General features: G+C 39.4%; 4 protein-coding genes across 15 annotated transcripts in view; 2 read left to right on the forward strand and 2 right to left on the reverse strand.

The window, feature by feature from the left end:
• Positions 1-113: 113 nt before the first annotated feature.
• On the reverse strand, positions 114-3,040 carry LOC139606295 (transcription cofactor vestigial-like protein 1). Its single transcript, XM_071458378.1, has 4 exons — positions 2,853-3,040; positions 2,175-2,377; positions 1,714-2,073; positions 114-773 (listed from the first exon to the last, which is right to left on the reverse strand). The coding sequence occupies exons 2-4, from the start codon at positions 2,362-2,364 to the stop codon at positions 736-738; spliced, it is 588 nt and encodes a 195-aa protein (XP_071314479.1). The 5' UTR covers positions 2,365-2,377; positions 2,853-3,040; the 3' UTR covers positions 114-735.
• Positions 3,041-5,468: 2,428 nt separating this feature from the next.
• On the reverse strand, positions 5,469-16,835 carry adgrg4a (adhesion G protein-coupled receptor G4a). Its single transcript, XM_071458283.1, has 29 exons — positions 16,711-16,835; positions 16,493-16,611; positions 15,567-16,193; positions 15,180-15,277; positions 15,016-15,074; positions 14,626-14,680; positions 14,348-14,382; positions 14,021-14,169; positions 13,423-13,482; positions 13,206-13,289; positions 12,763-12,848; positions 12,608-12,678; positions 12,495-12,522; positions 12,352-12,374; positions 12,066-12,208; positions 11,838-11,967; positions 10,909-11,015; positions 10,522-10,738; positions 10,223-10,388; positions 9,711-9,854; positions 8,654-8,791; positions 8,514-8,559; positions 8,255-8,358; positions 7,766-7,887; positions 7,273-7,541; positions 6,835-6,940; positions 6,438-6,718; positions 5,979-6,080; positions 5,469-5,857 (listed from the first exon to the last, which is right to left on the reverse strand). The coding sequence occupies exons 2-29, from the start codon at positions 16,557-16,559 to the stop codon at positions 5,706-5,708; spliced, it is 3,669 nt and encodes a 1,222-aa protein (XP_071314384.1). The 5' UTR covers positions 16,560-16,611; positions 16,711-16,835; the 3' UTR covers positions 5,469-5,705.
• Positions 16,836-20,175: 3,340 nt separating this feature from the next.
• Positions 20,176-22,848, forward strand: LOC139606367 (uncharacterized). The gene is made up of 5 exons (XM_071458474.1): positions 20,176-20,404; positions 20,508-20,655; positions 20,732-20,876; positions 21,630-21,669; positions 21,820-22,848. The coding sequence occupies exons 1-5, from the start codon at positions 20,317-20,319 to the stop codon at positions 22,101-22,103; spliced, it is 705 nt and encodes a 234-aa protein (XP_071314575.1). The 5' UTR covers positions 20,176-20,316; the 3' UTR covers positions 22,104-22,848.
• Positions 22,849-24,255: 1,407 nt separating this feature from the next.
• The window catches only part of map7d3 (MAP7 domain containing 3), a 28,703-nt gene continuing 25,751 nt past the window's right edge, over positions 24,256-27,207 (forward strand). For all 12 annotated transcript variants that reach the window (XM_071458486.1, XM_071458487.1, XM_071458491.1 and 9 more), the window contains exon 1: positions 24,256-24,401. In XM_071458486.1, coding sequence (XP_071314587.1) covers positions 24,302-24,401 — 100 coding nt within the window. In that variant the 5' untranslated portion in view covers positions 24,256-24,301. The remainder of the gene's footprint in view (positions 24,402-27,207) is intronic.

Raw genomic sequence — 27,207 nt, forward strand, 5'->3', positions numbered from 1 at the left:
AGTATCAATCTTACCATTAGGTGTCACTATTGTTCACTTTGTGTGGTTTGTCCGATGCTCATTTCTTTACAAAGCCGCTTTGATTCTCTTACTTCAGATGAATTTACTAAGAGTTTTTTAATCGTCTGCTCAGATATTTATTTAAGTTTGTATATGATTCAATTTTTGTAAAGTACATGACACATTTCAAAGATTAAACTGAAGATTAGAGAAAACAAGTCATTACCAATACATCACTATCCTTTTATAATTACAACTCATCCAGGTAAACTGCAGACAGATATTAACATCAATATTTATACACTCAAGAGGCTCACAATGTAATAATGTAATACTGGTCTATTTACTGGTGTAGGCCCACTAAGAGAAGTGCCTGATAAAGACACAAGAAAATGCCCTTCATCCAACTCCACCGCAAAGGGAGCAACAACATATACAGTGCTCGGAGATCTACGAGAGGAATGACAGAGTTGAAGAACAGGTTTGTCGGGGAGTGTTTCCTTTCAGAACGACTGTTCCAGTTCGTACATGCTGACGTACTGAGGTCATTTCACTGAGACACGGAGAGAGTGGGGGGGTGGAAGTGCTGCTGGTTCATCCCTGTGAGCTCTCAGATGATGAGGACTATTCAATGAGAAAACATCTGACAGCTAACTGTAGGAACAGAGAGCCGGCTGTATATATAACTTCTGATGTGTGCGTTGTGTGGTCTGTGCTGCTCCAGTCACTTTCTCTTCAGTACCAGTACAAGTCCTTCTTGTCCAGGCGCCGTTCTGACAGAGAGGAGACAAAATGTCAATAATTTCTAAGCAGGTTAACAAGGTTACCAACAAGGAAGTCAGGAACTAACTGGTTATTAACCTTATTGCTAGACCATCCAGATATGATAGGTGGTCTACTGTCTACATGTCTTTACTGACCATTTTTACAACGAATAATTAACTCTGAATAAGGTGCAAAATGACACATAATTGCTGTTTTTAAGTAAATAAGTAATGCATCATATCTGCTGTCTGGGTATGCATCATGACCAACTGATGAATATGAATATTAAAATGAATGTGTTCTGATTTGTTTTTGTTTTTTTTACACCTCAGCTGTCTCTCCCAGTATGGTGTTAATGCTTTTTCAGTAAGAACTCAGCTGGTTACATTAGTTGAGTAATGAGATGCTTCTACTTTCCATAGAGGGACACATAAATAGAAACACATACATTCATAACAAGGAAGTAAAATTGGTTGCATGCCATTTAGTAATTGTTTAAGAGTTCCCCTCAGGCACTTTGTAAAGATATTTTTATTATATCCTGAGCAAGACGAGTCTTATGGCATTACCAGGGGTTATTTGTCTGGATTTTTGGAAATCTTCTCCAGAGCCACAGAGGACAAATGACTGTTTGAACGGGTTGTTTAGTACTCCCCTTCATTAGTATACCACATGTGGACTGTTTTAACCAGGATAATTCATCCTGGTTAAAAGGGAAAGTTGTGCGTGTGTAGATCCACAGATATTTAATTATTAAATACTTACCACTGGGAAAGTCTCAGTTTTTAGTAACTGTTCATTACCTTTTATATAATTATTGATTCACAAGTAGAGGAACTCCTCATTTTGTTGCTTTCTCAAATGACTGAGGATCCTAAAGTGTTATCTACCTGAGGTCCAGGTATTCAAGTTATTTTTAAAGATGCTGTATTGTAGCTGCAGACTTACCAGGTTCAAATCCTACAGCAGGGTCCACAGACTCTCTAAACCCTTGAGGCACCGTCCAGCTGGGAAGCAGTTCTGGCTTGGAGCTGGACGCTATGCTGGGTCCCATCTCCCCCCTGTCACTATGCAGCAGGTTGAGCAGGGATGAGGCGTATTGCTGTCCAGTGAGGCTCAACCCGTCTGGGGACAGGGAGTATGCGATGGATGGCAAACCTGGGCCCTCTCCTGCCCTGGCAGTGAGCGAGTGCCATGAGCCTGGAGTGTGGTCTGCAGGGCTGAAGTTTAGGACGTGTCCGGGTACAGGAGGGGGCTGTGACTCTGTGTAAGAGTCTGCAGCGATGCCCTGACACGGGCTGGTGTTTTCTGGAGCACACAAAGAAAGAAGCCATGCAGTGAGGGTGACTGAGCTTGACTGTCTAGTTTGTAGCCAGGTAGGTCACACACTGTTGATTTTATATGCTTACCCAATTTAACAGTTTTATGGAGCTTCTTTGCCTTTGCTCCCGGAGCCTTGGCCTTGCAGCCTTTACTCAGAGCTCTGGTGAAGTGAGCATCCACCATGCTGTTGATGTCCCCCTGGAAATAAGTCAGGATGACACACCGAGAATGCTCCTCCACCTTCACAGCTCTCGGACTTTCTGTTCTATCCTCCATGGGTCAGTCGTGACTGAAAACAGACAAAACAAGACTTGAAAAAAAAACTAAACTCTTCTTAAGTGAAGTAAATTCCCTCCTTATTTGTGTCTTTCAGTAACATCTTACACTCACAGTGCACAGGAACCTCCACAGTGGAAGGTGAGTTTGTGCAATAAGCTTAGAGATATGAACATTTGCATGAATTTACTTTGTAATCAGTGAAAAATGATAGATAGACATTTAAACATCCAAGAATAAGGAATATTTTATGTATGAGGGTTTGCACAAAAAGTTTGAACTGGTTTCTTTGGAGGGGGAAAAATTACATCAACATTTAGAATTGAAATCTATATGAATCCGAAGGAGTGAACATGTAGTCAGATTAAAAGATGAGTTGTGTAAAACCTAAAAGAACTTCAAACCCAACTTGTGAACAAAGAATCAAATTATTGCATCATTATTGATCCATATACACATTAATAGTTTAAGTAACTTGCTTCTCTTACCTGACCTGATGATTGACCAAAGATGACCAGGGAGTTCGTCTTTGCATTGACTGGTTCATCAAAGCATAGGTGAGCAGCATCCAAAACTGTTGTAGAAATTGTCACCTGGTTTCAGCTTAAACATCAAAGTCATCGATCACACTCGAAGAACCGACATCAGTTGCCTTTCCTCGCTTCCTCTACACTACAGACCAAACATTTTGCTCACAGATCCTCCAAACCTACTTGATGTGTTCGACTGGGAGGGCGTGTGATGGGCACAAGCAGCTATGAACAGAATGCCATCCAGCAAGTTCCTCCAGAGCCTGAATGACACCTTATTAAAACATTCCTCTGTCGAAAAGTTGTAGAGAGTTTACGAGCAGCTCTACAGTGACTTGTTAGTGATATATCTGTCAAGTAAAAAAAAAAATCTGCATCATGGATATTAAAGCAGAAAGTAAACCTGTCATACAATATAACATAAACATGATGCAGGTTTTTACCAATTACACTTATCAGGTTGAAAAAAGACCAAGCCAGTTACTTCTGCGGTTGACTTGTTGGCTGTTGTTTCTTAGAGTTTTGGTTTTTTTGATAAGAGATAACAGATAACAAATCACACTGTTTCACAACAAAGTGGCTTTTTATCAATGAAAATGATTAAACATTCAGTAATGTAAAATAAAGGGCATCATTTTTTTTATTTTATTTTTTTTATGGGACAAAGGAATGTGTCACCGGTTAGTTTAGTTTGCATATAAACTGAAAGACTGTGGGCCTTTCTCCCAGATGACACAGTGTGACATTGTGATGCAGCACAGTAATTCACGAGGGCTGAATTCCATTTAGCTGCTTCAGTTTCAGGGTCCTGGTGCTGTTTTTACTGTCACACTGTCAGAGTTGAAGGGAAAACATAAACTGATATGTTTTTTTAAATCATCTAGATTAAGGATGGTATTAGAAAATACCCTCAAAGGAAACAGCAGAGCAAAAGAAGAAAAAAAACAATACTGAAAATTGAGAGCAACTGTACAGAAAGAAAAAAAAACCCTTTGGTTTCAACACTCATTCAACAGTCATGACTTTGTTTTCTGTTTTCTGATCTCAGCGTCCTGTTCCATCCTGTGGCAAATTATATGAAGTCTGTGGAGTTTTGAACAGTAAACATTATCTGCAGCCTTGGATCAAAGTAAAGCTTTATATTGTTTCTGAAACTGGTTTTACATAATCCTGTGTATTGGCTGCAGCATCACAGAACAGGAGTACCTACTGCACATGTGCACGATGACTCACTCAGGTGGAAGATGTTTCATGTATAATGTCAGTATGTTATGGAGAAACTAACAGATATCTTCCCCTGATTCTTCAGGATTCATCACAGTAAAACGTCCTGATGGAAGCTAGTTCACTAGTTCACTGTGAGGGAAACACGTAGACCTGCTGACCCTCACCTGGGTTTTACCAGACCCATGTTTACTTTGCAAAGATTTTTGGCAGGTTCAGGTACCTTCCTGCTGGAGCTTAATTATTTTAGAAAGCAAATCTAACCTGCAGATCTCACTTTATCAGTGTATCATGAATCCTACACCGGCCTTCAAGTGTTCAGACATTGCTCATTTTCGGGTCAAAATTTCTCAGCTTTTCTTATCTCACCCTCCCAAAAGAGGATCAACAGGAAGGGGTTAAACACTTGGCATTTTTCCTGCTTCCTATGGTTACGCATACATTAAAATGTCATCATATACATATCACTTCAGATTTGTTTTAAAATCACAAAGTTTCCAATAACAATAAATATTGCATATCACAGTGGATCTCAGTGGCATTTAGGCCCTGTCAGTCCTAAACCCACTGGTCTGCAGTGATGCCCACAGCTGGGATCACAATAACGACCAGACTCCTGACACTTAGCATCTTATCACTGACTGTAATACATTTCAGATTCTTTATATCTTACCTCTGTGTAGTGACATTTAAATGTAAATGAAAGCTGTCTGCTTGTTGTATTTGAACATTGTCACTGTAAAGCAGGTGAGCTCATTCTCCTTGTTTGTCCTTCAGTTGAGCTGCTTCCCTCCATCATTTCACCTTTGTTCCTGAGTGCGTTAAGTGAGTAGTTTAATTCATTGTATTTCCTCAAGTCATGTTTATTTTGTTGTTAAGTGTTACATCTAATTTCCTTCACACATGATTATATATTTAAATCACAATGTGTAATCATACATGTGTAAAAAATGTTATCATTGAATTACATTTTCCTTTTCAAATTTACATGATCATTTTAATAGTTTTAAAAGTTTTAAAATCACAATTAACTGTGTTGTGTCCTTGTGCTTGTATATTACCTTGTATTATTTATCTTCTTTTATCTACTTTTATCTACTCTGCATGTTTTTCTTTTTTTTATTTTTATCTATGACTATTTTATAATTGTCCCACACAGCAGCTGCAGATGACTCTACTTCACCTCCCGGTTCCGGTGCAGAGGATACCACAACCGATAGTGTTGCTGGTAAGTTACATTTACTGTATATTGGCAATTGTAAATTAATAATTTGTCCTCTCTTACAACAAACTGACCCCATGTATAACTAATAAACTTCAAAATTAAGAAAACTACACACAACAAATGGCAAGTGTTTCAGTGGGTGTATTTAATTAGCAGTAAAAGATCTGCAGCAAGAAATCATGTTGATAAATGTGCAAATAAAATGCGTAAAAGTTATAATTGCATATGTTAGCTGGTTCTATGAATTCTTCACTGTGTATCCACTGCGAGGCAGGGCCCCTCAACTTTTTCTGCTTAGGGCCCCAGAAGTATAGGACAGGCCCTGCTGGAGAGGTCTACAGTATAGCAGGTCCAGAGGCCACTCATGCCCCCTGGTGGTGGTGATTTGGTGCTGATCCTGTAGACGAGTCTGAGACCTTCCTGATGGTGGAGGTGTCGTCAGAAGCGACTGAGTCACCGTTAACAAGATTCTTCTTTTTGCAGCGGCCACCTGCTGTTACGGAGCGGCTCCAGTCTGAACACAGGAAACACAAAAGAGAAAACAATGGATGAAATACATCTCTCCACCACATCATTTGGCCATTATACTGTAATACTGTTTGACCACAAGCATTGCTTTGCTTTACAACAGGTACCTGAGTGATCACTGAGTCTGAAACGTCCACAGCACAAGTGAATTCTCCACTGTTTCCTCACATTTTCCTTCATCAAACAGTGGAACAAAAAAACAAAGAAACCTGGGACACAAGAGCAGAGATAGCAGACCTCAGTCCTCAGTCATTTGATCACCTTTATATATATATATATATAAGTTATCTTATTTTTTTGTTTTTCTGTTTCTCTTAACACTTGGTTTTATTTCATAGTTTCGTTATAATATATTACTAAAAATAAATAAATAAATAAAACCCAACTCATCACTATGTGCTTCTATATAGATAGAAGAACATTGAAATTGTAAATGTGTGTAAAGCATGGTGGTAAATGTCCAAACAATCATGTGAAGTTGAGATAACACAATAAAAAATATGTTGAAAATGATCTGCTCCATTGTAGCTAATACTTATCTAATACCAGCTACAGCTTATATTTACCCTGTAAAGTGTTGAAGATGGAGAACAGGTACATCAGGACCACTTTGCCTGGCCCAAAGAAGAAGAAGCCCATTGACCATGTCAGGCCTAACAAGACAGTGAGACTGGCCACCGCCCGCAAGTCCTGCAGAGAGCTGCGGCTGTTTGCTGAGGGCTTATTGGCCCCCATCTGTCTGATCTGAATCAGGACCACGATGAACACAGTGATGTTGCACAACAGGATCAGAAGAACAAACGCCACCACCGTCGCGTAGAAGAAGACATCATTCTGCAGCCAGCAGCTGGGGGTAGGAAGACGCTCGTATAATTTATGATAAATGCCATCAACAACATATCATATGAGATCGAATCTCACATTTAAATCACACAATTAAGACATGATGATCCCGGTGCTTACAATTGGTCAGTGTATTGAAGCATGACTGCAGCCTCCTCAGCCACAGTGCTGCCGTAGGCATCTTTATCTATAATCAGCACCAGGCTGACTATGATCAGAGGAATACCTGTGAAAACACACACAAAATGTTCTAGAGGCACATTTTGTGTCAATGTAATTTTAAAAGATTTTTTTAGCATAACCCAGAGAGTCTTCACTGAAAATACAAAAATGTGAAATTTGTCTATAGGCAAAGATGCAATTCATCATAAATGAGTGATAAATAAATGTTTACATAGGTGTAAAGGCAGCTAAATAAATAATTCTTTCCAGGATACTTGTAACTGATGTTAATTGGGAAATTCTTCTGAAGTCACAAAATTCAATCTTGAGCCCAATCAGCCAATCAAAGCCAACAGACCCTGGAGTTTTGCTCCTTCAATAGGAGTTCTCTCTTACCCCATCCTACAGTGCAGAACTTGAGAATGTAGGAAGGAACATAGATGTTGAAGACTTTGACCAGGGCGAGGTACATGTGCACAGCCTCCAGGCCCATCCAGGTGAAAGAGGCCAGCATGAAGTAGTGCAGCGTTGCAGCAGTGGCGATGCACAGACCATAGTTGGAGAAGGATGAGAGCCAGGCGTCAAGAAGGAATATCATGTTCAGCCCCAGCAGGGCAACTGACAGGTTGATGAGGATCTTAGATGGGTAGTCGCGACGCAGCTTCCTGAAGTGTGCGCGAGATAAAGATTGAGAGACTCAGTGACAGAGAGATAAATGAAAAGTCTTTCTTGAAGGTTTTATGGTCACTATTTGCAGTATTTTAATCGCAATTAACTAATGCTAAAATGTAATTAACACATGTAGCAATTCTTACTCCTCCTCCTAACCCTTTTACAATGTGTTTCAATATGATAAGTCACTAAATCAGTGTCAGTGTATGTGACTTACTCAAAAGCGATGTAGGTGATTAGAGTGATGCCCAGAAAGATGGAGGATATACCACAACCAAAATATGAAATCACAGTCAGAATCTCACTGTCTGCCTCGCTGATGTCGGTTCTGGACACGTCCTGAATGACAAAACACCCACAGGACAAAGCTTATATTTCAAATCAGTGTTTTTACATTTCTGGTATTAGCACCCCCTGGTGGTAGTATTAAAAGAGACGAGATGGCAAGCAGCAGTGCAAGCTGTGAAAACTTGGATGCTGATAATTATTTAAAAAAGTATTTATAATGGTCTAAGTTTTCACACTTAAGTTTTAAGTATTTACATTTTTTTTAAAAAACCCACATTGTGGCTCCAACAGCAGCATCTTGCATTACTGGCAGAAAATAAAGAAGTCACCAACTGACCAGACTGTAGACATTATGTTGGTTCTTGAGGAGGTGGTTTGTTCCTTGGTTTAATTTATAAAAAACAGACTAATGACTCACCAGGAGCACAGCGAAATGTGTGAGGTGATTACAGAGACATCTGGTCTGATAAGAAGAAACAGTCTGGGTTTCACACCCTCTGCTGTTCCAGCCACCCTGCCCACCTGACACGTGAACAAACAGATAAAAACACGCACAATGTTTGGTTAAGGCTTTAGGGACCTTTACTGTTCCTAAAAAGTCCTACGAGGTTCAGTTACTGTAAATAACCGAAACTGTAAACATATAAAATATATGTAATAAATAATACTCAACTCACCGTTCTTCTGGAAATCCCAAAACATACACTGTACTTTGTCTTTTGGCTGGAAAAAAAAAAAAAGAAAAGACAGGAACTGAGTTAAATTCAAAACCTGTCGTCTTCCTGGTGAACTGAAAACCAATACAGTAATTTCTCACCTGTTTGGGTTTGAGATGACTGAGGGTCACCACCACTCGATCCTTCAGGTTGCTCACATGAGTGTTATTGACACTGGCAGATACTATAAATGAGTTCAGTGTCAAGCTGCTCTCTGTTGTATTGGTTGTATCGTGGTCCTGATCAAATTTAAACAATGGTTACATTAACTGTGGCAGGACTATAAATCACAGTAAATAAGTAGTGGTTGCAATGTTTTACCAAGGTCATTGATCAATAAAATATGCTACAGAGATTTGTCATATCTAAAATATTTAATTTGTAAGCGGTGGGAAAGTTATGGTTGTAACAGAAAATAATACCACACGTATTTTCTTGTTGTTTCCTACAGGAATGGTTTTACATTTTTGGGTAAAATATTCTTATTCACTCTCTAACTGAAAGTTACATAGAAAGGCCAATACCACTCTCATGTATGTGCAGTTCATATAAAGTTATACAGCCTGCAGCCAGTTAGCTTAGCTTAGCATAGAGAGTGGAAACAGCTAGCCTGGATCTGTCCAAAGGTAACAAAATCTACTTGTTGCATCTTGTTTGTTGAATCAAATTAATCAAACAAAAGCCAAAGTGTAAAAACAAGTTTTTTCATTGGATACCTGGCGACCATAGGAAGTCATTGCACCCAGCCAAGAAATAGTCTCACCCACATAACAAGTGTTAAACAAACCAGATATAATGCATCAGTTATTGAGCTTTAGAGGTGTTGGCATGTGGCTTTTGTTACCCTTGGACAGAGCCAAGCTAGCTGCTGTTTTCCCATGTTTCCAGTCTTTATGCTAAGCTAAGCTAAGATAGCCCACCTCCTGGCTATAGCTTCACATTAATCCCACTGGTATGTGTGTGCTATCAATCTTCTCATCTAACTCCAGGAGAAAAAAGTGAACGGTTGGGAACATTATATGGTTTACATACAATACTGAAGTTTCTTTCTGGAAAAGGAGAGGAAGTGAAAGACAAAAACAATAACAACAGCAACAACAATGAAAATGAGAAAAGAACAAGATGTCAAGCATTAACAAAATAATTAAATGAGAGTACCTGAAAAAGTTCATCTGTCCCATAGAAATGAAACTGAACACGAGTTGTATTCCTTGTGAAAAAGTTGTGGAGTTCAGAGGGCAGAGAAATAGTTGCATTTGTGTCTGGGATGGGTTTATTCAGAAAGCTCTGGCTTACAAAAGTCTGAAAAACAAAAATAATTCTGATAAACATTTGTCTCCTCTGTTAATCTAAAGTGTTGTTTCAAATATAAATCTGGAAATTTAAGATGCCTTTGTTGACCACCAGGTTTTCCATTCTTGTCATTTACTTCTTCATTGCAGCTTAATGTGCCACGAATGCCTCAGACCACATCTGTTTATTAAAAGTTTCCTGCATTTCCTCATCGTTCAAGGACATTAACGCAACACAAGTTGTCCTTAAACAGTCGAGATTTGATGATGTTAAAACATTAAAAGGGCATTTCTTTGTACCTGTGCAGTTCACACACACAGCTCATAAGTAAAACGTGCTGTCGTCATTACGGCATATCAGCATTCATAACGTCTTACATTTGGAATCGACAGAGATGGTCCGAAGGACGCACCAAAGGTGAGGCCGCTGAATCCATCTGCATCTGCATTGATCATGGAAAGCGCCAGTGTGGGAGCTGTTAGAGTTACAAGTTCACCTGGGAAATCCATATTGTCCCCCATTTTATCTGTCAGTTTAAGGACACTGTTACCAGAGAGAAAAGACAGATGGATTAACAGGGAAATAAGAGTGGAAAATAAAATCTTGCATATAAGTTTAAATGTTTTTGTTCATATTTACTGAGTTAAACCAGACTTCCACTTTCCTCTATACTCACATGTTAGCCACTGGTGTGACGTCGGTTTCTGAAAGTAGGATATCAGCAATCATATTGACAATGTCACCACTTACAGCAGGTTTGATGACGCTGATATCCACCACTTCACTGAGCTTCTCCACCACTGAATTCAGCTCAGAGGGTGAGAGCTCTGCACTTTTATTTAACTGGATATCCACAAGGTTCTGAATTACGTCCACAACCTCAGCTGCGTTGCCTAGAGATAAATTATGTCATCAATGCTTTTTGCTGTGCTTTGTTGTATTAAAAAAAAGAGAAAATTAGTTTTACTTCAATAGCTTTGGTTAATGCTTTTCCTGAAATTTCAATTTCTGATTTCTAAAAGAAACGGTGATAAACCAGATTGTATGTGACTGATGCTCTTACCAGTAGTGACTGTGATATTGTCAAGGTCTGACATGGTCACCAGTTGATTGCAGTTTGTCATATCAGGCTCAGCCCAGCTGGTCGTGTCAGTTTCAATGTTTAACTTGCTGAAAAGAGAAGAGAATCAGAGGGAGGGAAGCGGCAGAAGAGGAAAGAAGAAGTCACATTTCCCTGACATGGTACATTGGATCTCTCGCTTGCCTCCTCAGTTTGTAAGATCATTGCAGTCAACTGTGGATGATTGTCTTAATAAGCATCAATCCAGTGTTACACATAGACCATAAAACTGATAACCCATATTACTCAGTCATTTCCCCTTGAGTGATATTTGTATCAAATGATACAAGACCTTTGTATGAAATGATTGAAGCCCTTCATTACACTAATAATTCACTTATAGGAAATTGATTTTCGCCTGAGCTGCAGGCTGGCAGGGATCCATGATCATTACGTGTGTCGGGGCAGAGCTTGTGTGCACAGTGGGAGGACTGGTTGGAACAGGACATTGTAATTGAGGGAATTTTCTTGTCTTGCCGAGCTGTCTCTATGGAAACAGATTGTTCTTGACAAAGATGAGCAGGATCTGTACAAGTAAATAGAGCAATACACAATAAAAAATCACCATTTTCTCCCCATATTTCATCACCAGGATGAATATCAGGCCAGATGACTCACTCTCTGTGCGGCTGGTGTGAGTTAACCCCTGAATATTATTACACTGTGTCTCAATTATAACCCAGGATATGCTTTATTATTATATTATTATAATGTCAAAGAGTAAATCATCTATTCTTATTGCATGATAAGCAATGCTAATAAAAATGACAGACTTTTGACATGTGTTTAGGCCATAATTTTGCAATATGGCAATTAAATGTTCATTGTCTCTGGTCAAATACTAAATCCACAGGGTGAAATACATGTCCTACCAAAGTCTGTAAGCTTTTTCTGATTTTGGCTTGTTGCATCCCATTTCTTGTTTGACTTGTGGAAATGTTTCAGGCCAAATATATTGTCCATAAACTGTTGAAGTAGTTTCTTCTGAACAGTTTTCAGGCACTAAAACAGAGAAAAAAAAATGTAAGTTATAAATTAATATCTCATTCCTTAACGAAACATATCTTTCTCTTTTTATTTGTGTTATGAATCGATCTTACTTATGTGCTTGACAGTCACATTCGTTGCTTGAATAATAATGGAGCCATTTTCATACTTTGATGTCAGTGCAGCTTGAATGAAAGTTAGAATCTCTGCAACACTGTTAATGTTGTACTCCTGAATATGGAAGGTACAATAATATCTGTTGATGAAACACACTATTAGTGGGAATGACAATACTTATTTTGAATGAAATACAAATGAAGTTGTATACATTATGACAAAACAGCCAGAAGTGGTATCTTTTATTATAATTATTATTTTCTTTTTATTTTAGTAACCTACTGTTTTTGCTGGAGATGGGAAGTCTAAGAGAAGAGAAACCAGAGAGATGATGAAAAGTAAATATCAACTGTTGCAGTCATGAGAGATATTATTCCTGGCATTACCTAAAACCTGCTTGCTTCTAAACTGAAGGGCATACTCACTGTTAGTCCATTGTTTTGCTCCATGTTCCTGTGAAATATAACAGATGGATATAAACAAACCAGAGCTTTCATATGACAAATATAAGAAAATGAAATAATACCATGTGACCCACCTGCCAACATTCTCCTTTATGATGAGATTCAGCACAAGCATGGTGTTATTCACCTGTAGTTCTTTTTTCACCTTATGCCAGAGGATAACAAGGCACTGTAAGCACATTTTAGTAAAAAAAAATGTTTTCAAATGCAGTAGTAGTGAGTCTCTTACCCATTTCTCAATGACATCCTTTGGGTTTGTAGGGCTGCCGGTCATACTTAAGGTCATATTAACACGAAAGAATGTATCTGCTCCAACTGCAGGGATGAAAAGATGGTTGGTGTATTTTATCCATATAATGACATAATTCAAAGGACAATTCATAGTCAAATTGAGACACAACAATTCTAAAATTAAACATGTGGCAATGGTTACTATGGTTACATGGTTAAGATTTTCAAAAATTAGGTGCACCCCCTTCAAGTTTTCATTTATGTCACGTGAAATAAGTGCTTCAATTTGAAGCCACCTTTGTCTGTGTTTTTATTGTTTAATGTTTTCATGCGGCTTTAGTGTCCAATTGCGTGACAGAACTGAATTGCACTGAAGAAGAAACAGGAAATGAAAGAGCTGCATAAACAGAATGATTCATCTGAGTCGTTTGGTGAACTGACCGGCAGTCTCGTTGAGATCTAAAGGCTCTCCTGTAGTCGACATGTTAGCAGGGCGACCTGGCACTATTTGAGTCGGACCTGTTCCTGTGAATTAAATGACATGATTGACAAGAAAATCTCCCAAAATAACAGCACAAACAGACTGTCTTGCAGATGTGGCTGCACATCATTAGGAAAATAAAATTACTACTACCATTGACCTTTCTTGCATGCTCACCTGATGTAATAACACCAGTGCTGACAGTCGTTGGTGGTTCCGTCACCACAGCAAACTTCTCTAAAAGAAACAAAGGAAATGATTAATTACTAAAGCTTAAAGAAGGACAATCAAATAAAAATCTAAAATAAAAATAGCATAATTTCTAACAGGAATCAAATTATTTATAATTTCTTATAATGAATAGTCACTCATTTCTTCAGGCATTTCTCCCTGTTTTCATTAGTGCATCTATGCAATATCCTTTTGAATCAGCCTCTTAACATTTACAGTGAGAGTGCATGGTAAATTGAATCAATTTAATGGATTTGTTAATGAGCTTTTCCTCAACATTTCCTGTCAAACCCAGAGTCTGCTTTGTATATATAGGCGAAAGCTGGAAAAATATAATGCAATTATGTATGTAAATACACTTCAGGAGGGTCAACGTCATGTGACGTGAACATACATCCTTTTTCAAAGACAATAAGCATGGTAATAAAAACATGTGTTTGGTTAATCTGTGACAGAGACAGTAAACCCCTAAACACAACACTGGCTGCATTATGGTTGTGTATGTGAGACATGGACTGACATATGCTGTGCAGAAGATACGTACCCACAGGAAGTATGCTGATGCTATCAGGGTCAGCTGTCAGGTGGAGGAAGTTGTCAGAGAAGGTCAAATTCAGAAGTGCAGTGATATCTGCCTGAACTGCTTCTACATTAGCAGCAGGATCCACATTCACATGGACTTCACTGCTGAAACTGGGGGTAAACCACAAAAAAATGAGTTAATTCTACATAAACTGTACTACACCTGTAGGTTTGGGTAATATTTGCCTTTGCCCATCATCTCCTTTGCCATGCAGCCCTCATATGTACTGCAATTACTGTATCCCTTTTCAAGTCATATAGTTTTTGTAGGTCTTGAAATTCATCTTACCAATTGTCACAGGTGCCAGGTGATGTTTTCGATCCCTGAAAACACAGATATGATTTCACTTACTCAGTGACCACTGCTTATTCTTAATGTACTTCACAGCCACCCTGCCTTGGAACTGACCTCAGTGCTCTCCTACGTCATTCATTTCCTCGGAAAATAACATTGTCTCAATCTAAAAAAAAAAAGTCTTTCATCTGTTCTCTAATCAGCTGGTATTTGAGGATATTGCTGCTTCTTTCCATGGAAAATCAAACTGAGGACTCTTAATAATGCCGTACCTGACGTTGTTGCACATGTAGACCGGCAGAATTATTAACCACATGGCAGGTATGGCTGTATGGGAACAGAGATAACATAAATTACAGACAGGAGTGCATTCACTGCCAATACACATACACAGCTATTCTGTCTTGATGACAAACCAGCTAAAAGAGGTGGAAGGCACATTTACTCAAGTCCTGTCAAGAGCTACTTGTACTGTAATGATACAATAATATGATATATTAATTTTGCCATTTTTCATGCATTCATTTAAATTATATTTTCAATGCAAGATTGTACTTTGACTTAGGTATTTATATCTTGCAACATTGCTACTTTTACTGAGATCTGAATATCTCTACCACTGTCAGCTGAGAGGAGTGTTTTGCCAAATAAAGTTGCATTACCTTGGAGATGATACATAGATGTCATGGACAGCAATGCTGGGTGGGAACACGCTCTCCAGCTGATAAGACGACAAACAAAGGTATATTATTTTGAAGGGCAAATATGACTGTCCAAAGTCAGTGGTTATCAAATTTCAATGACATATTCAGCTGATTCTTCATACCCAGTTTCTTGTGACTCCTTCCAGCGAGACCGAACAATTTCCAGGCTCAGAACTATGAGCTATGAATGTCCACATTTTGATTTTGTAGCATGACCATGCTAAAAAAAAAAGAAGAAGAGGAAATATGCTAATTTCCAAAGAATGTTAGACCTATCAACAAGTTTTTGACCCAGTTCCTGCTGAACCCAGGATTGTTTGGTTTACCTTTTCTTTGACCTTAAAGTTTAGTTAATGAACAGCAAATTGTGTTATCTGGGCACTCATTCAGCTCTCACCTGCAGTGGATTGACTTGTTATGTGAATAGGTGAGGAAACTCTGGAAATAATTCAGACAGCTGTAAGTGGATGACCATGAAATTCAATAGAAAGAGATCATATTGTATTTACCACAATGTAGGTTGTTGTCAGGCTTAGGAGGGCAACTGTATTTCCACTGCCGCAGGTCCCAGCTCACCACGTCTCCATCTACACAGCTGTCGCTTTGCAGATCTTCAGGACTCCATTCCCTGGCCCATATCCTGAACAGACCAATCTCTCCAAGCAAGTTATTCCCAGTCTCTGACTGCACTTCACCATTTGCGTCTATATAATGAGAAACCCCCAGAGTGAGTGTGCCGTTTGGAGCCAGTTGTTGGGGCAGGGTGGGATCCAGGGAGGCCTCATACAGAATGGTTCCATTAACGTAGGTCCTCAGCCTCCGAGCTCGGCCCGACCAGGTGATACAGACAGAGGACCATTGATTCGATTTTAGTTCCCACTTCAGATGGTGTGCCTTCTCCAACAGCCACACTGTCAGCTCTGCACTTGTGCCCCCAAGTCCCAACTCTATGTTTCTACGTCCTGGTGCTTTGTAGACAAAACCTGTCCACTGTGTTACAAAGTTGTGGCATAAGAGCATGCATACACTCAGCTCCCTGAGTGACGGTACCGGGGCGTCTGGTTGGAGCTGCCATAAGCACGGACGGCCAGTGAAGTGCACTTTCTTACCCCACAGGCTGGCACCAGCAGAGGCAGCTGAAATGACACAGACAGATAAAGACTTAAATTGCAGGTTTTTAATCAAAACAATGTTGAGAGATATGTATGCTATTAAACAATCAGTCATTCTCAGGTTCTTTCAGTTCAGTTCAGATATTAATTGTCCCACAAGTGGCAGTAAAATCACATATACACAATAAAAAGGCAATGAGACAGCTAAAGACATTAAAAGTGTAGACGCTCTTTGTATTCACAGTTATCACGCTGCAATATTTTTGTACGACTTTCAACATTGTCAAGTGGTTTAAAATCATTTGGTTGGTCTGAAATCTTACTTGAACCCAGAAGACATGCTGATAGCTGTATACACAGACAGACAGTGAGAGGAGACAGGGAGTTCATGGCAGCAACCAAAACACTTTCGGGCTTTCTGTGTCAGTCAAGTGGTCATCTGCTGAAAGGTGACAAAAATTGAAAGAGCGGATTCACTGTGAAGAAATAACAGAATCATTAGGGTTATATCTGTATGACTATGTTAATAACTGAGACTTACCATGCTCTCCAATCCAAAAGCTATTTTGTGAGAAGTGAAACAATCAACATCAGTCCATGAGAAGCTGGCTGAGCTGTGTCTGCAGGCTGGTGTCACTTCGTTTCTGTATAAGAAGACCTCCACACCCTCTCCCTTTAGTTCTGTGAGTTACTCATTAATCACTGGCAATAAACATAACCAACAAGCACGATAACATTAAAACCATAACTCTGTGAAACCTTTGCAAAAACAAATCTCAAGATTCTCCTATTAACACATTTCAGTTCTTTGTGTTCAGTTTGAATGCGCCTGGTATCAGTGTGAGAGTTTTTAGTTACAGTTTTAATGTGAATAAGTTTCCTAACAAGTTTAATGACAGACTGAAGGATGTTGAGAAATAGTCTGACTTGACACACACCCTGCGTGGTGTCGATGTTGATGACACAGATGTACTCTACATAACAAGCTTTATGTTTAGTATTGTTATGCAAGCTTCCTTTTTTTTTTTTTAATTCCTCCTGCATGGGGATGGATGCTTCTGACAAATTATTCTAATGAACACTGATGGCGCACAGCAGCTAAAAGCAGAAGATGCCGTGATTTGTCGTATAAACATGAAACATCATCTACGTAAACTGTAATTGCTTCTACAGATGATGCTTACGACAAAGATCTTGGTTTGGCTGAGACCACCAGGTTGTGTTTGTGTGTGTTTGTGTGTGTGGATGAGTGTGAGTGCGTTCTATATGTGATGTTGTCACTGTCATAAATTTTCTATATTCTTGTACTACTCTTGTCCTCGGGTGATAAGTGGTCAAACAAATCTAATTGGCTTTTCTGTGTGACGTATGACGGACATGTGTGTCTTGTTCTCAGCTGTATAGAGCTGAAAGTAAGGCAAGTCTATAGTATAGCTTTCCTTTAAATTTACATTTACATTTACTCATTTGGCAGATGCTTTTATCCAAAGTGACTCACAAGTGAGAGACGTCCTAAACACCTCAAAACCTAAACCTTTAAACCTAAACAATTCAAATGGTTAATGTATGTCAATAACTCAATAACCTTTTTATTCCTATAATTTCCTGTCAGGATGGTAAAATGATGTTTTTGTCAGTTTTATGGCTCCATGCTACCACACTGTGGTCAAACAGTATATTACAACAGTATAATTTCGTCTAACTCTGATTCACAACCTTGGTCTCAACTTCAGCTTGTCTCCCCTCAGTGGAGTCAGTATGAGGACAAAACAATAGTTGTAATAGTATTAAAGATTTTATTTCAGCCTGCACACACACTCACACACACAATGTATCTTTGTTGGAAACAGGTTTGTTAACAAGGGTCTTATTCATGCATTTTAATTCCCTCCCCTCCTCCTCCTTCCCTCCCCGCCTGAGAAGCCGTACCCCAAACAGGCGGGTTCCCCGGAGGGAATGTGAGAAGACCAGGTGTGACGTGAGGTGCCCAGGTGGGAGACCTGAAAGTCTTGCATTCATTGGTCCATTGGTGGACACTTTGGTTGGGAACCTCTCTTGCGTCACAGGTGATGTAGAATGAGGGGGATTCCCAAAGATCTTTCCCACCACTGCCTGCCCAACAGCTGAATGGGGAGAAGCATGAAGGGAGGCAAACCACACTGCCACTGGTGGAAGCTGCTAATTTGAGATTAGTCTATGAGCAATACACTGCTAATATGGATCAGTTGAAACTTGCCAAGTAAGTTTGTATTGCTTTTATCTTCAAGACTTTTTAGCAATCTATATATTTGTGTACTTTTCCTCATAGTGTGGAAGGAAAGTTTGACAGATGAAGTGTTGCCAAATTTTAAAATTGTGTTCAAAAGAGAATATATATGTTTTTTAGGGTTGTAATTCCACTATAGCAAGGAAGTGGGTAGTCCTTAGAGAAGGACCATGGACAGTTTGCCATTGGGGATTTGTCTTTATGCTGCTCTGCTTATGGTGAGTCTGACCTTCAAAGAGTTTCCTTGTATAGATTTACAAAACTTTGACTATGTGATGCTGTATTATTTCCAGATGATCATTATTGTCAAAGGTGGGAAGTAACTAAGTACATTCACCCAAGGACTGGATTTAAGTACAATATTTACAGCCCGTGCTACTTTATACTTTACACTGCACTACATTTCAGATAAGAAATTGTACTTTGTACTTATGTTTACTTTGCTATGGTCACTTTGACACTTTCTATATTACAGATTAAGGTTTTATATTCAAAACATGTGTTAAATTTATAAAATCTAGACTCTGCTCATAGAGTCATTTTAGTCCCTTGTTTAGTCTTTAAAGTCTTACAGTATTTTCTTAAAAATAAAAGTTAACCTGTCAATTAATGTAATTTATCATAATTCTAGTGTCACAACCTGCAATCTTATTCTTTCGTATTTCAAGACACTATAGAAAGAGACATTTTTCAAAACTGGTTTAAACTAAATTAATGCGGTTTTACTAAGAAACAAGGTTTTCTAAAATTCAATAATATATAATAAAAAAAATCAAAAAGTATTTTTTCTGCAGAACAATGCAGCACTTTTACTTTGATATTTTAAGTGCATTTTTGCTAAAATTTTACTAAAGATTTTAACTGAAGGACTTTTACTTGGACATAACTATTTTAATAGTGAGGTTCCTCTGCTTTTATTATAGTAAAGAGTCTGCATACTTCTTCCACCACTGATCATTTTAACTGTATTTCCTCAGAATTGGTGTGTGCAGGTGAAATCTGAGCAGAGCTGTGATCCGACAGAGTTCTTACATCCTGATGGTACCTGTGTTACATGCCCTGTATGTGGGCCCGGAGAGCAGCTCTCACAGGTAACACATATAACACATTACCATGGTAGCACCTTTTTTCCCCTTTCACTTTCCTTTCTTTGCCGTTCTTGCTACGTGGCTCCAAGTCAGTTTGTCCATCATCCTCAGGACTGTGGCTTTGGAGATGGTGGTGAAGGAGTGTGTACGCCGTGTGAGGAAGGGAGGTTCAGCTCTGATACAGGTGTGGCTCCCTGCAGAAGATGCACCCAGTGCAACCTGCTGAACCGCCTGGAGAAGACAGCATGCTCACCCACCAGTGACGCCCTGTGTGGGCAGTGCCTCCCAGGGTGAGCTACACCCACAATGCCAGCCCAGACACACATCATCTGTTAAGTGCTATCATTTTGTTTTTGTGTTAGGTGTACAAATGTGGTCATGTGTGCAGGTATTATGGACTCAGGAGCTTGACTGGGGAAGTGGAGCTGCCCTGTGTTCCTTGTTACAGCCATGACACAGTCCATAAAGAGTGTTTGCCTTTCACAGCTCAAGGCTCTGAAGCAGGTAAGATCCAGAGACCAACCGTGGATCGAATGACAGTACAATGTTAATAAGCTTGTATAAATAGTTTTATTGACTGATGATTTCCCAGAGATATTGTCAAGGAAAAGTTATAAGTATCATTCTCCGACAGAGGGTGTCGTCACTGTGCCCTGGGGAAATTTCAAAGAGCCTGAAGAGAAGAGTGAGTAACCCTATGGATTTTCTTGAAAATCTTTTTTTGTTTAGTGTATTCAGTTTGACTTGAAAGATTTTTTTGTTTAATCAAGGAGTAAAAGAGGAAACATTTTCAATGGTCCTGATTGGTTCAGCAACGGCTTCCTCAATTTTTCTTATTGCTCTGGTGCTTTGGGCTTCCCTGCTGACTGCTGAGAGATACAGTGAGTTAGACACGTAATGTTTGATGTTTCTGCTGCTTCCCCTCCACTTGTCTCTTGTTTGCTTGGCTAAATTTGGATCATCTACACTTGTTGCAATATTCAGAGCGGGTTCCAGAGCACTGTCATGAACCTGAGGGACCACATTCTGCAGGAGGTCTTCAGCACACACCTCTGTCCAGCTGCATAGAGACAATGGCGAAACAATCAGAGGCCCCTTCTCTGACAACTGCTCCAGCTGAGGATTCCTCAAGGTGCTTTGCAAATACCACATACTGAATGATTACTCATTCAAATTACCTCTGTCTCATTAATTGCATCTCTTCCCAGAGGCCTAAACCCACTGAGCCATGACAATGAGGCGCATCCTACTTCTATTGTGATTAATGTCACCGCCAACATCAAGCCCTCCGGTCAGAAGAAAGAGAACATCACACTTGAGGAGCAGCACAGCAGCTGCTACGACACAGAAGAGGTAGAGAAATATAATATACTGTTGTCAATAGAAAAACTCACTGCTCAACAATTCAAGTTTGAGAATGTATTCAAGATGCGACATAATTTTTATTGATCTTAATGATGTACTGTGGTTAGTGCACAGTGATTCTGATAATACCATTGTTTTAAGGTCAATTGATCAGTGTGGTCAACACACAAACCAATAAGATCTGTGATCACTCAAATCTATCTACCGCTGTGACTTCAGCCATCTTATCAGAATAATGGGAATGAATTGATTTCCATTGTGGTGACATCTAAGCCCCAATTGCGTGAAAAGATAAAAGGACAAACACAATATAATGACAAGAAGCCACTTGGTCATTATATCAATAGGCTGTGACCTATTGATCAAAAGGTCACAGTCAATATAAGACTTTGAGAGGCAGTTGTTATGAGGCAAAGCCTGGGGTCAATTCCCAATTCTGCCTTAATACCAGATTACTTGATCAATCCTTATGAGAGTCCAAAGTTAAATCTTTAATCTGCTGCCAGATCCCAAGATATTCCATCTTTAATGTTATGAAACAGAGAAACACAAGAATATTTTCAATTTAAGGTGTAACTGGAAAAGATTTATTCTTCTTCTTAATAAATGATTGACATTAATAATATATATATTTACAAATGAACTCATTATTTATCAATTAATTAAAGTAAGGATAATATCAGAATCAGCAGTGCCTTTGTCTCACCGTCTTGTCTTCCTTCTTTTCTGTGTCATTATCAGATGGAGCAAAAACTGCAGACGATATGGGAGATGGCTCAAGGTATGTATGTTTTCCTCCGGCAGTAAAAGTAGTCACCCATTTTGATCATACAAGGGCCCATGGATTTTGCCTGGGGGCAGGTTGATCTCTCTATGAATACGTTTGGGACTCTTTGCTAAAGTTCATGCTGGTCATTCTGACTCTGTCCAGGTCAGAGTATTGAGATGCTCGACTATGACTCGGTCCAGGACTTGTCCCTGCTGCTTGACTCTGCTGACGACAGGAGCATGTTGAGGAGACTGGGGAGGTCTTTGGGTGTCCCACCTCAGATCATCGCTCATCTCCAAGGTTTCCAGGACCTCTTTCAATACCTGCGCACCTCCACCTACACACTGCTGCCCCAGCTGGCCCAGGCTGCTGCGCTCTTGCCTAATCCTGAAGTTGTTGCTAGGATACACAGAGCTGTGGTGAACAAGTGGCCACTTAGACCCTAAGGATGTGTTACCATGACTCCAACTGTTACCCACTGTTTCTGACCCACTTTGCATAATAACACTGTTACCAACCCATTATGCCTGATACTTATTGCTAAGGCGCAAATACACTTTTGCACTTACTTTAATTGAATTTGAGTGAAATGTGATATTACCTTCAGTTGAAATAAGTGGCATGAAAGTAATACCCAAAGTGCTGACCTTTTCCGACACTTCATGTCCCTTTTGTTTGCTTAATGGTTTCCATCTGTATAAATTAATCAGTTTAATAGATTAAGACTGATAAGTTGTACAATGAGTAGAAGTAATTATTTGTGCTTTGCATGTTAAATAACACAATATCCAGGTCATTGCCACTGAACCCTACATGCGGTGTTACTTCCTGTTTACCGTGTAAAACAGATGAGAGGCCCTCTGGCTAAAGCATGTGAGACAGACCAGGACAGAGGATGCTGTGTTCATGGCAAGAGAAAGAACATAGAGCTCTGAGAAAATGTTATTCTCTCACAAGGAGAGGTTTGCCAACTGACCATTTTCCCTGATCTCCAGCTCTGCACTTTCTTCAGCACATTAAATCTGGTAAGGTTTAAATTTCTTTTTTCATCTCATCTTAAAAGCAAATGATGAACAAGTTCTTGGTGAAGATTACAGTTTTATTTAAGACCCATTTGCGTTCTACTTTGAGAATTCTCTGAATCTAAGGTAAACTATTTTATCATTAAAGTAGCCTACTGTGTTTGTGTAACTGAACATTTCTGTTTCGTGAAATTACCGTGTCTGTTTTTTTTTTTTTACTGTTTCTGACACTTAATAGCTGGTGTTGTCAGCATCTCTTATGGATGAACTTTCAATTTATGAACATGCAATAATGACTCCATAAACGCCAGGGGGCGCGCTCGACCGCCGTAGCAAGTGTCTAGTATTTTTCTAGCACGCTTAGATCGTGTGTTAAAAAGATGACTCACTACTCAGTAATGTTTGGCACGTTTGCACGAATTCGAACCAAAATAACTAAGAACTTCTAATTAAGTTCTGTGCTTAAGTACAATTTTGAGGTACTTGTACTTTATTGGAGTATTTACATTTTATACCAGTTAAATATTCTACTCCACTGAATTTATTTGACAGTCTTAGTTATTAGTTACTTTTTTCAGTGGACAATATAAGAAGGTTTTAGAATACAACACATTCTGTAAGAATAAACCTGGTTTACAACTTTTTGGGCCTCTGACATCTTTCAAAAAGCACAGGTGGGGTTACATTTCAGATGTCTATGACTTGTTAACAGCTCAACCAATAGCAATTTCCCCATTAAACTTCTCACATGGTTTCATTTCAATAAAAGTTCAAATGATCCAACATCTCATCAGAAATCACAGATCGAAAGTCCAAAAATAGATTTGTGTATCAGGACTTTGTTTTTCCTATGAATCATCTCATGACCCCTCAGATTTATCTGGCGTCCCTGTATATAACGCTGAATATAAAGTAGTTAAAACTCGCTCCACACACTGATGCCTCAGTATTAATCATCTAATGATGTCATATGTGTAATTATTGATCAGTCAGAGGGACCAAACCAGCGCTCTTACTTTAATACTTTAACTACATTGTGGTACTAATACTTATGTACTTTTACTGAAGTGGGATTCTTCATGCAGTATTTTACTTTGACTTTTAATAAAGTAAAGACTCCGAACACTTCTTCCACCACTGGTCTGTCCTGTGTAATCATAGACTGTAGATAAAATGTAATTTTAGTGTAATGCAGTGTTCTTGAAAGTGGGTGTGGGAGAGTTCATATGTCCAGGGCAATGTTTGAAGTTTTCACTATTGGCTCTTGATCTCATTTAAAAAAAAAAAAAAAAGCTGTTTGCAATGTTGCATGTGGGCTCCACCAACAAAAACAAGTTTGATTTAAAAATGTTGTGTTTGAGTCGTTTCAAGTGGCAAACTCATTTAACACAAAACATACTGTGTATTCTGTGTTTAAATTGTGTGCCTTTTATATATAAAGCTGCTACTGTATGATATGTGCAGCTGACTATATTTCAATACTTTGCATTCACACAGCAGCACTTTGAACGTTTTCCTCTTTCGCGCTTTGATACGCGAAAACCGAGCAGAGTGACACCTCTTAGTCTCCCGCCGATCTTTGATGTCCACGTCCCCGCCGTGTCCGAGTCCTACCGGCGACGATGCGTTACGCGCCCCAGCTTCAGAAAAAAACACAGAGGGAAAACTTCATAGAAATGGCGGAGGGTGCAACGACTCTCAAAGGCTTGCGAGCCCAAATGGGTAAGAAAAATCCTGTCAGTCGCGGTTGTTTTCTTAACGTGGCTGTATCTGACGGGAGAGGTGTCACTTCGTAATGTTTGCTGGCAACTGCCGCCGTTAACCGGGTTATTTGAACGCGTTGTAACGCCGCCAGCTTTCCGGGCTAGTAACGTTAGCTCGCTGTCTGTCCTGTTATCTGCTGACAATGGACGCGGAAAAACTTGCAGGTTCACATTAAACGTTTCACATTTGTATTGAATCTGTCAAACCCGGTTAGCTGAGGCTGCTACATCTCGGTAGAAGCAAAAACCGAGCTAGCTAAGCTAACCGAGAGTGAAGAGGCTACTCGCAGTTAGCTGAAGTTGCAGCGGTATTTTCTTTAGCCCGTAAGCCGGTTGACATATCACGACTTAACTTGTCTGGCCACCTAGCTCACCTAGCTCTGTTTTAGCTTTATTTTACCGCGTTTTAATCACGTTGTTTGATGAAAGTGCTGGTGTGTGAGTGTGAAGGTTTAGACAGACAAGCTCTCAATGCGCTGAAAACGAAGCTAACTGCTCCGTAGCTGACCAACGACAGCAGCTTAGATAACGCTGCTCATCACTGGGGGATTATTGTCAAAAGTGATCTGCTGTCCCCATCAGGGAGAGTTCAGGAAGCTGTTCGTGTCTTTTGTATTGAGGTTGACAGCCATCTGAGTTGATGCCCACAGTAGAAACCCAACTGCTTGTTTTCTCTAACCACAGATCAGCCAGTTCATTGCAACGTTACATTTGCAGTTTTATAGCATCCTGCTCAAAAAAAGTTATTTTCTGCGCTAAATCTGTGCACATTTATGCACATTTATTGACATATGGCATAACCCCCCCTCCACTCTCCAGGGAGGGTAACTCTAACAATGTCTGACCTGAATTTCACATAAAGCTGGATTGCCAGATGCAGAAGTCTGATAGGAGAATATGTCTGCATGGTTGCTCTACATGAAATGCCTTGATGCAGTGATAAGAGAGTTTTGGTTGGACCAAACAGTTCTGTTAAGCAAAAGCCACATTGTAAGTAAGATTATGTAGGCCGACTGTGGCAGCAAAGTCTCTATCGCTGCTTCTTATCCATGCCTCAGCTGGCCTCTTCTTGACTTAGACATGGATGTTTACTGTGTCTACATCTGCAGGCATGAATGCACAGTTTGTTATGACTTGGGCTGCAGTTGGGCTGCAGTTGGGCTGACAGTTTTTTAGTGTTTTAGGGTAAGAAGGAGTTTTCTGCATACCCAGTGTGGGTGTAGGCATGTTTTACTTCTGGCAACTACTGGACCATATTTAGTGCTGCTCTTGTTCCTGTTTCCCTTCACTTTTCCATTCAGTATTTTCAATCTGGAATTTACATCCACCCAATTATGTGGTTTTATTAAAATATCCACCAAGTTTAAAGTTATGCGAGATGTTGGAGTCCTGGCTTTGTGAGGAATAAAAGGATGTTCTGAGCAACAAATTTGCTCAGGGTTCAGTCAGAGCAGAGGACTGACAATAATAAAATAATGTCAGGAATCTAGCAAATGTGCATGGTCATTTCCACAAGAATGTGAGCTAGGGGAAAATATATACCCTGCTATTATGATGGGAGATCACAATACTGAAAGTCACACTGCAAGGTTATCCTGATCCTGGCTCAGCAATGCTGCAGAATTAAAAGCATGAGAAATATTTCTTGACTGGTTGGATTTAACCAGAGAAGGAAATGGACCGGCCTCAGTTTCAGTCTGGTCAGTGTCTTGTATCTGTCTATTTAGCTTTCCTCCCCTAGCACAAATTTGCTTTTAAATTGACTTATTGCATGTGTTACAGAGTAAGTGTGTGCGCACACGTATACACGCCAAAGATTTGAATAGCAAAACATGTTCATTTGTATAGGCTATAGCTACGGTCAGTGTATTATCAGAATCATCTTGTTTATAAGGCATCAGTTGATGATTTTAGGGTTAGGGTTATACATACACACACACACACACACACACACACACACACACACACACATATACACACACATATATATATATATATATATATATATATATATATATATATATATATATATATAATTTTTCTTTTCTTTTTTTTTTTCTTCTAGTTTCTGTTGGCTCTTTTTTTATGTATTTCCTCTCTGGTTTTAAGTTCACCTGTAGAATCAGTTAACCAGTTGTCCAGTTCTTGGGAGTCGATTCCTCTTGTCAATGTCGGCACATTGCAGACAACTACATAACACTGGGAAGCATATTGTCTATGGGGCATGGTGTCAAAGTTTGATTTCGTGTGGTATTTTGATTAGATGTATGAATGGGGGGTGTAAGAGATGATACCATTCATGTATTTTTCACAAAATGTTGGAACAGGATGTTTGGTTTGGCACTCTTGGTTCTAACTTGTTTTGGTTCAGTAAGGCCTATAATCCAAATAATTACAGTTGTAATGGATTTATAAAGTCTAATTATAATCTCAGTCTGCTGTTGTCATAAAGACAGTTGACCATATTTTTCTCGAAAGATATTAAGCAATAAAATTAACTGAACATCCACCATAGGTACTTTGTTTTGGCCCCTGACACTTTATCATAAAGAAACTGATAATAGAGTGAAGATCTGTATTGATAATGGATTTGAAAATGATCTAGTCCTTTTAATGGCCATCTCTGCAAGGGGATGTGGTCCACCTGGAAGAGGAGACTCCCCTACGTACCTGGGATGTGTCATCATTATCCTGCTAGTACTGGAAATAGCCAGGGCTTACCTTTACATGAACAGGCCTCAAGTAATCCCATGGAAGATCTAGTG

The sequence above is a fragment of the Trachinotus anak genome, unplaced genomic scaffold (genome assembly GCF_046630095.1).
Source record: "Trachinotus anak isolate AG129_WGS33_773 ecotype Australia unplaced genomic scaffold, CSIRO_AGI_Tana_v1 ptg000021l, whole genome shotgun sequence".
In the NCBI taxonomy this organism is placed as follows: Eukaryota; Metazoa; Chordata; class Actinopteri; order Carangiformes; family Carangidae; genus Trachinotus; species Trachinotus anak.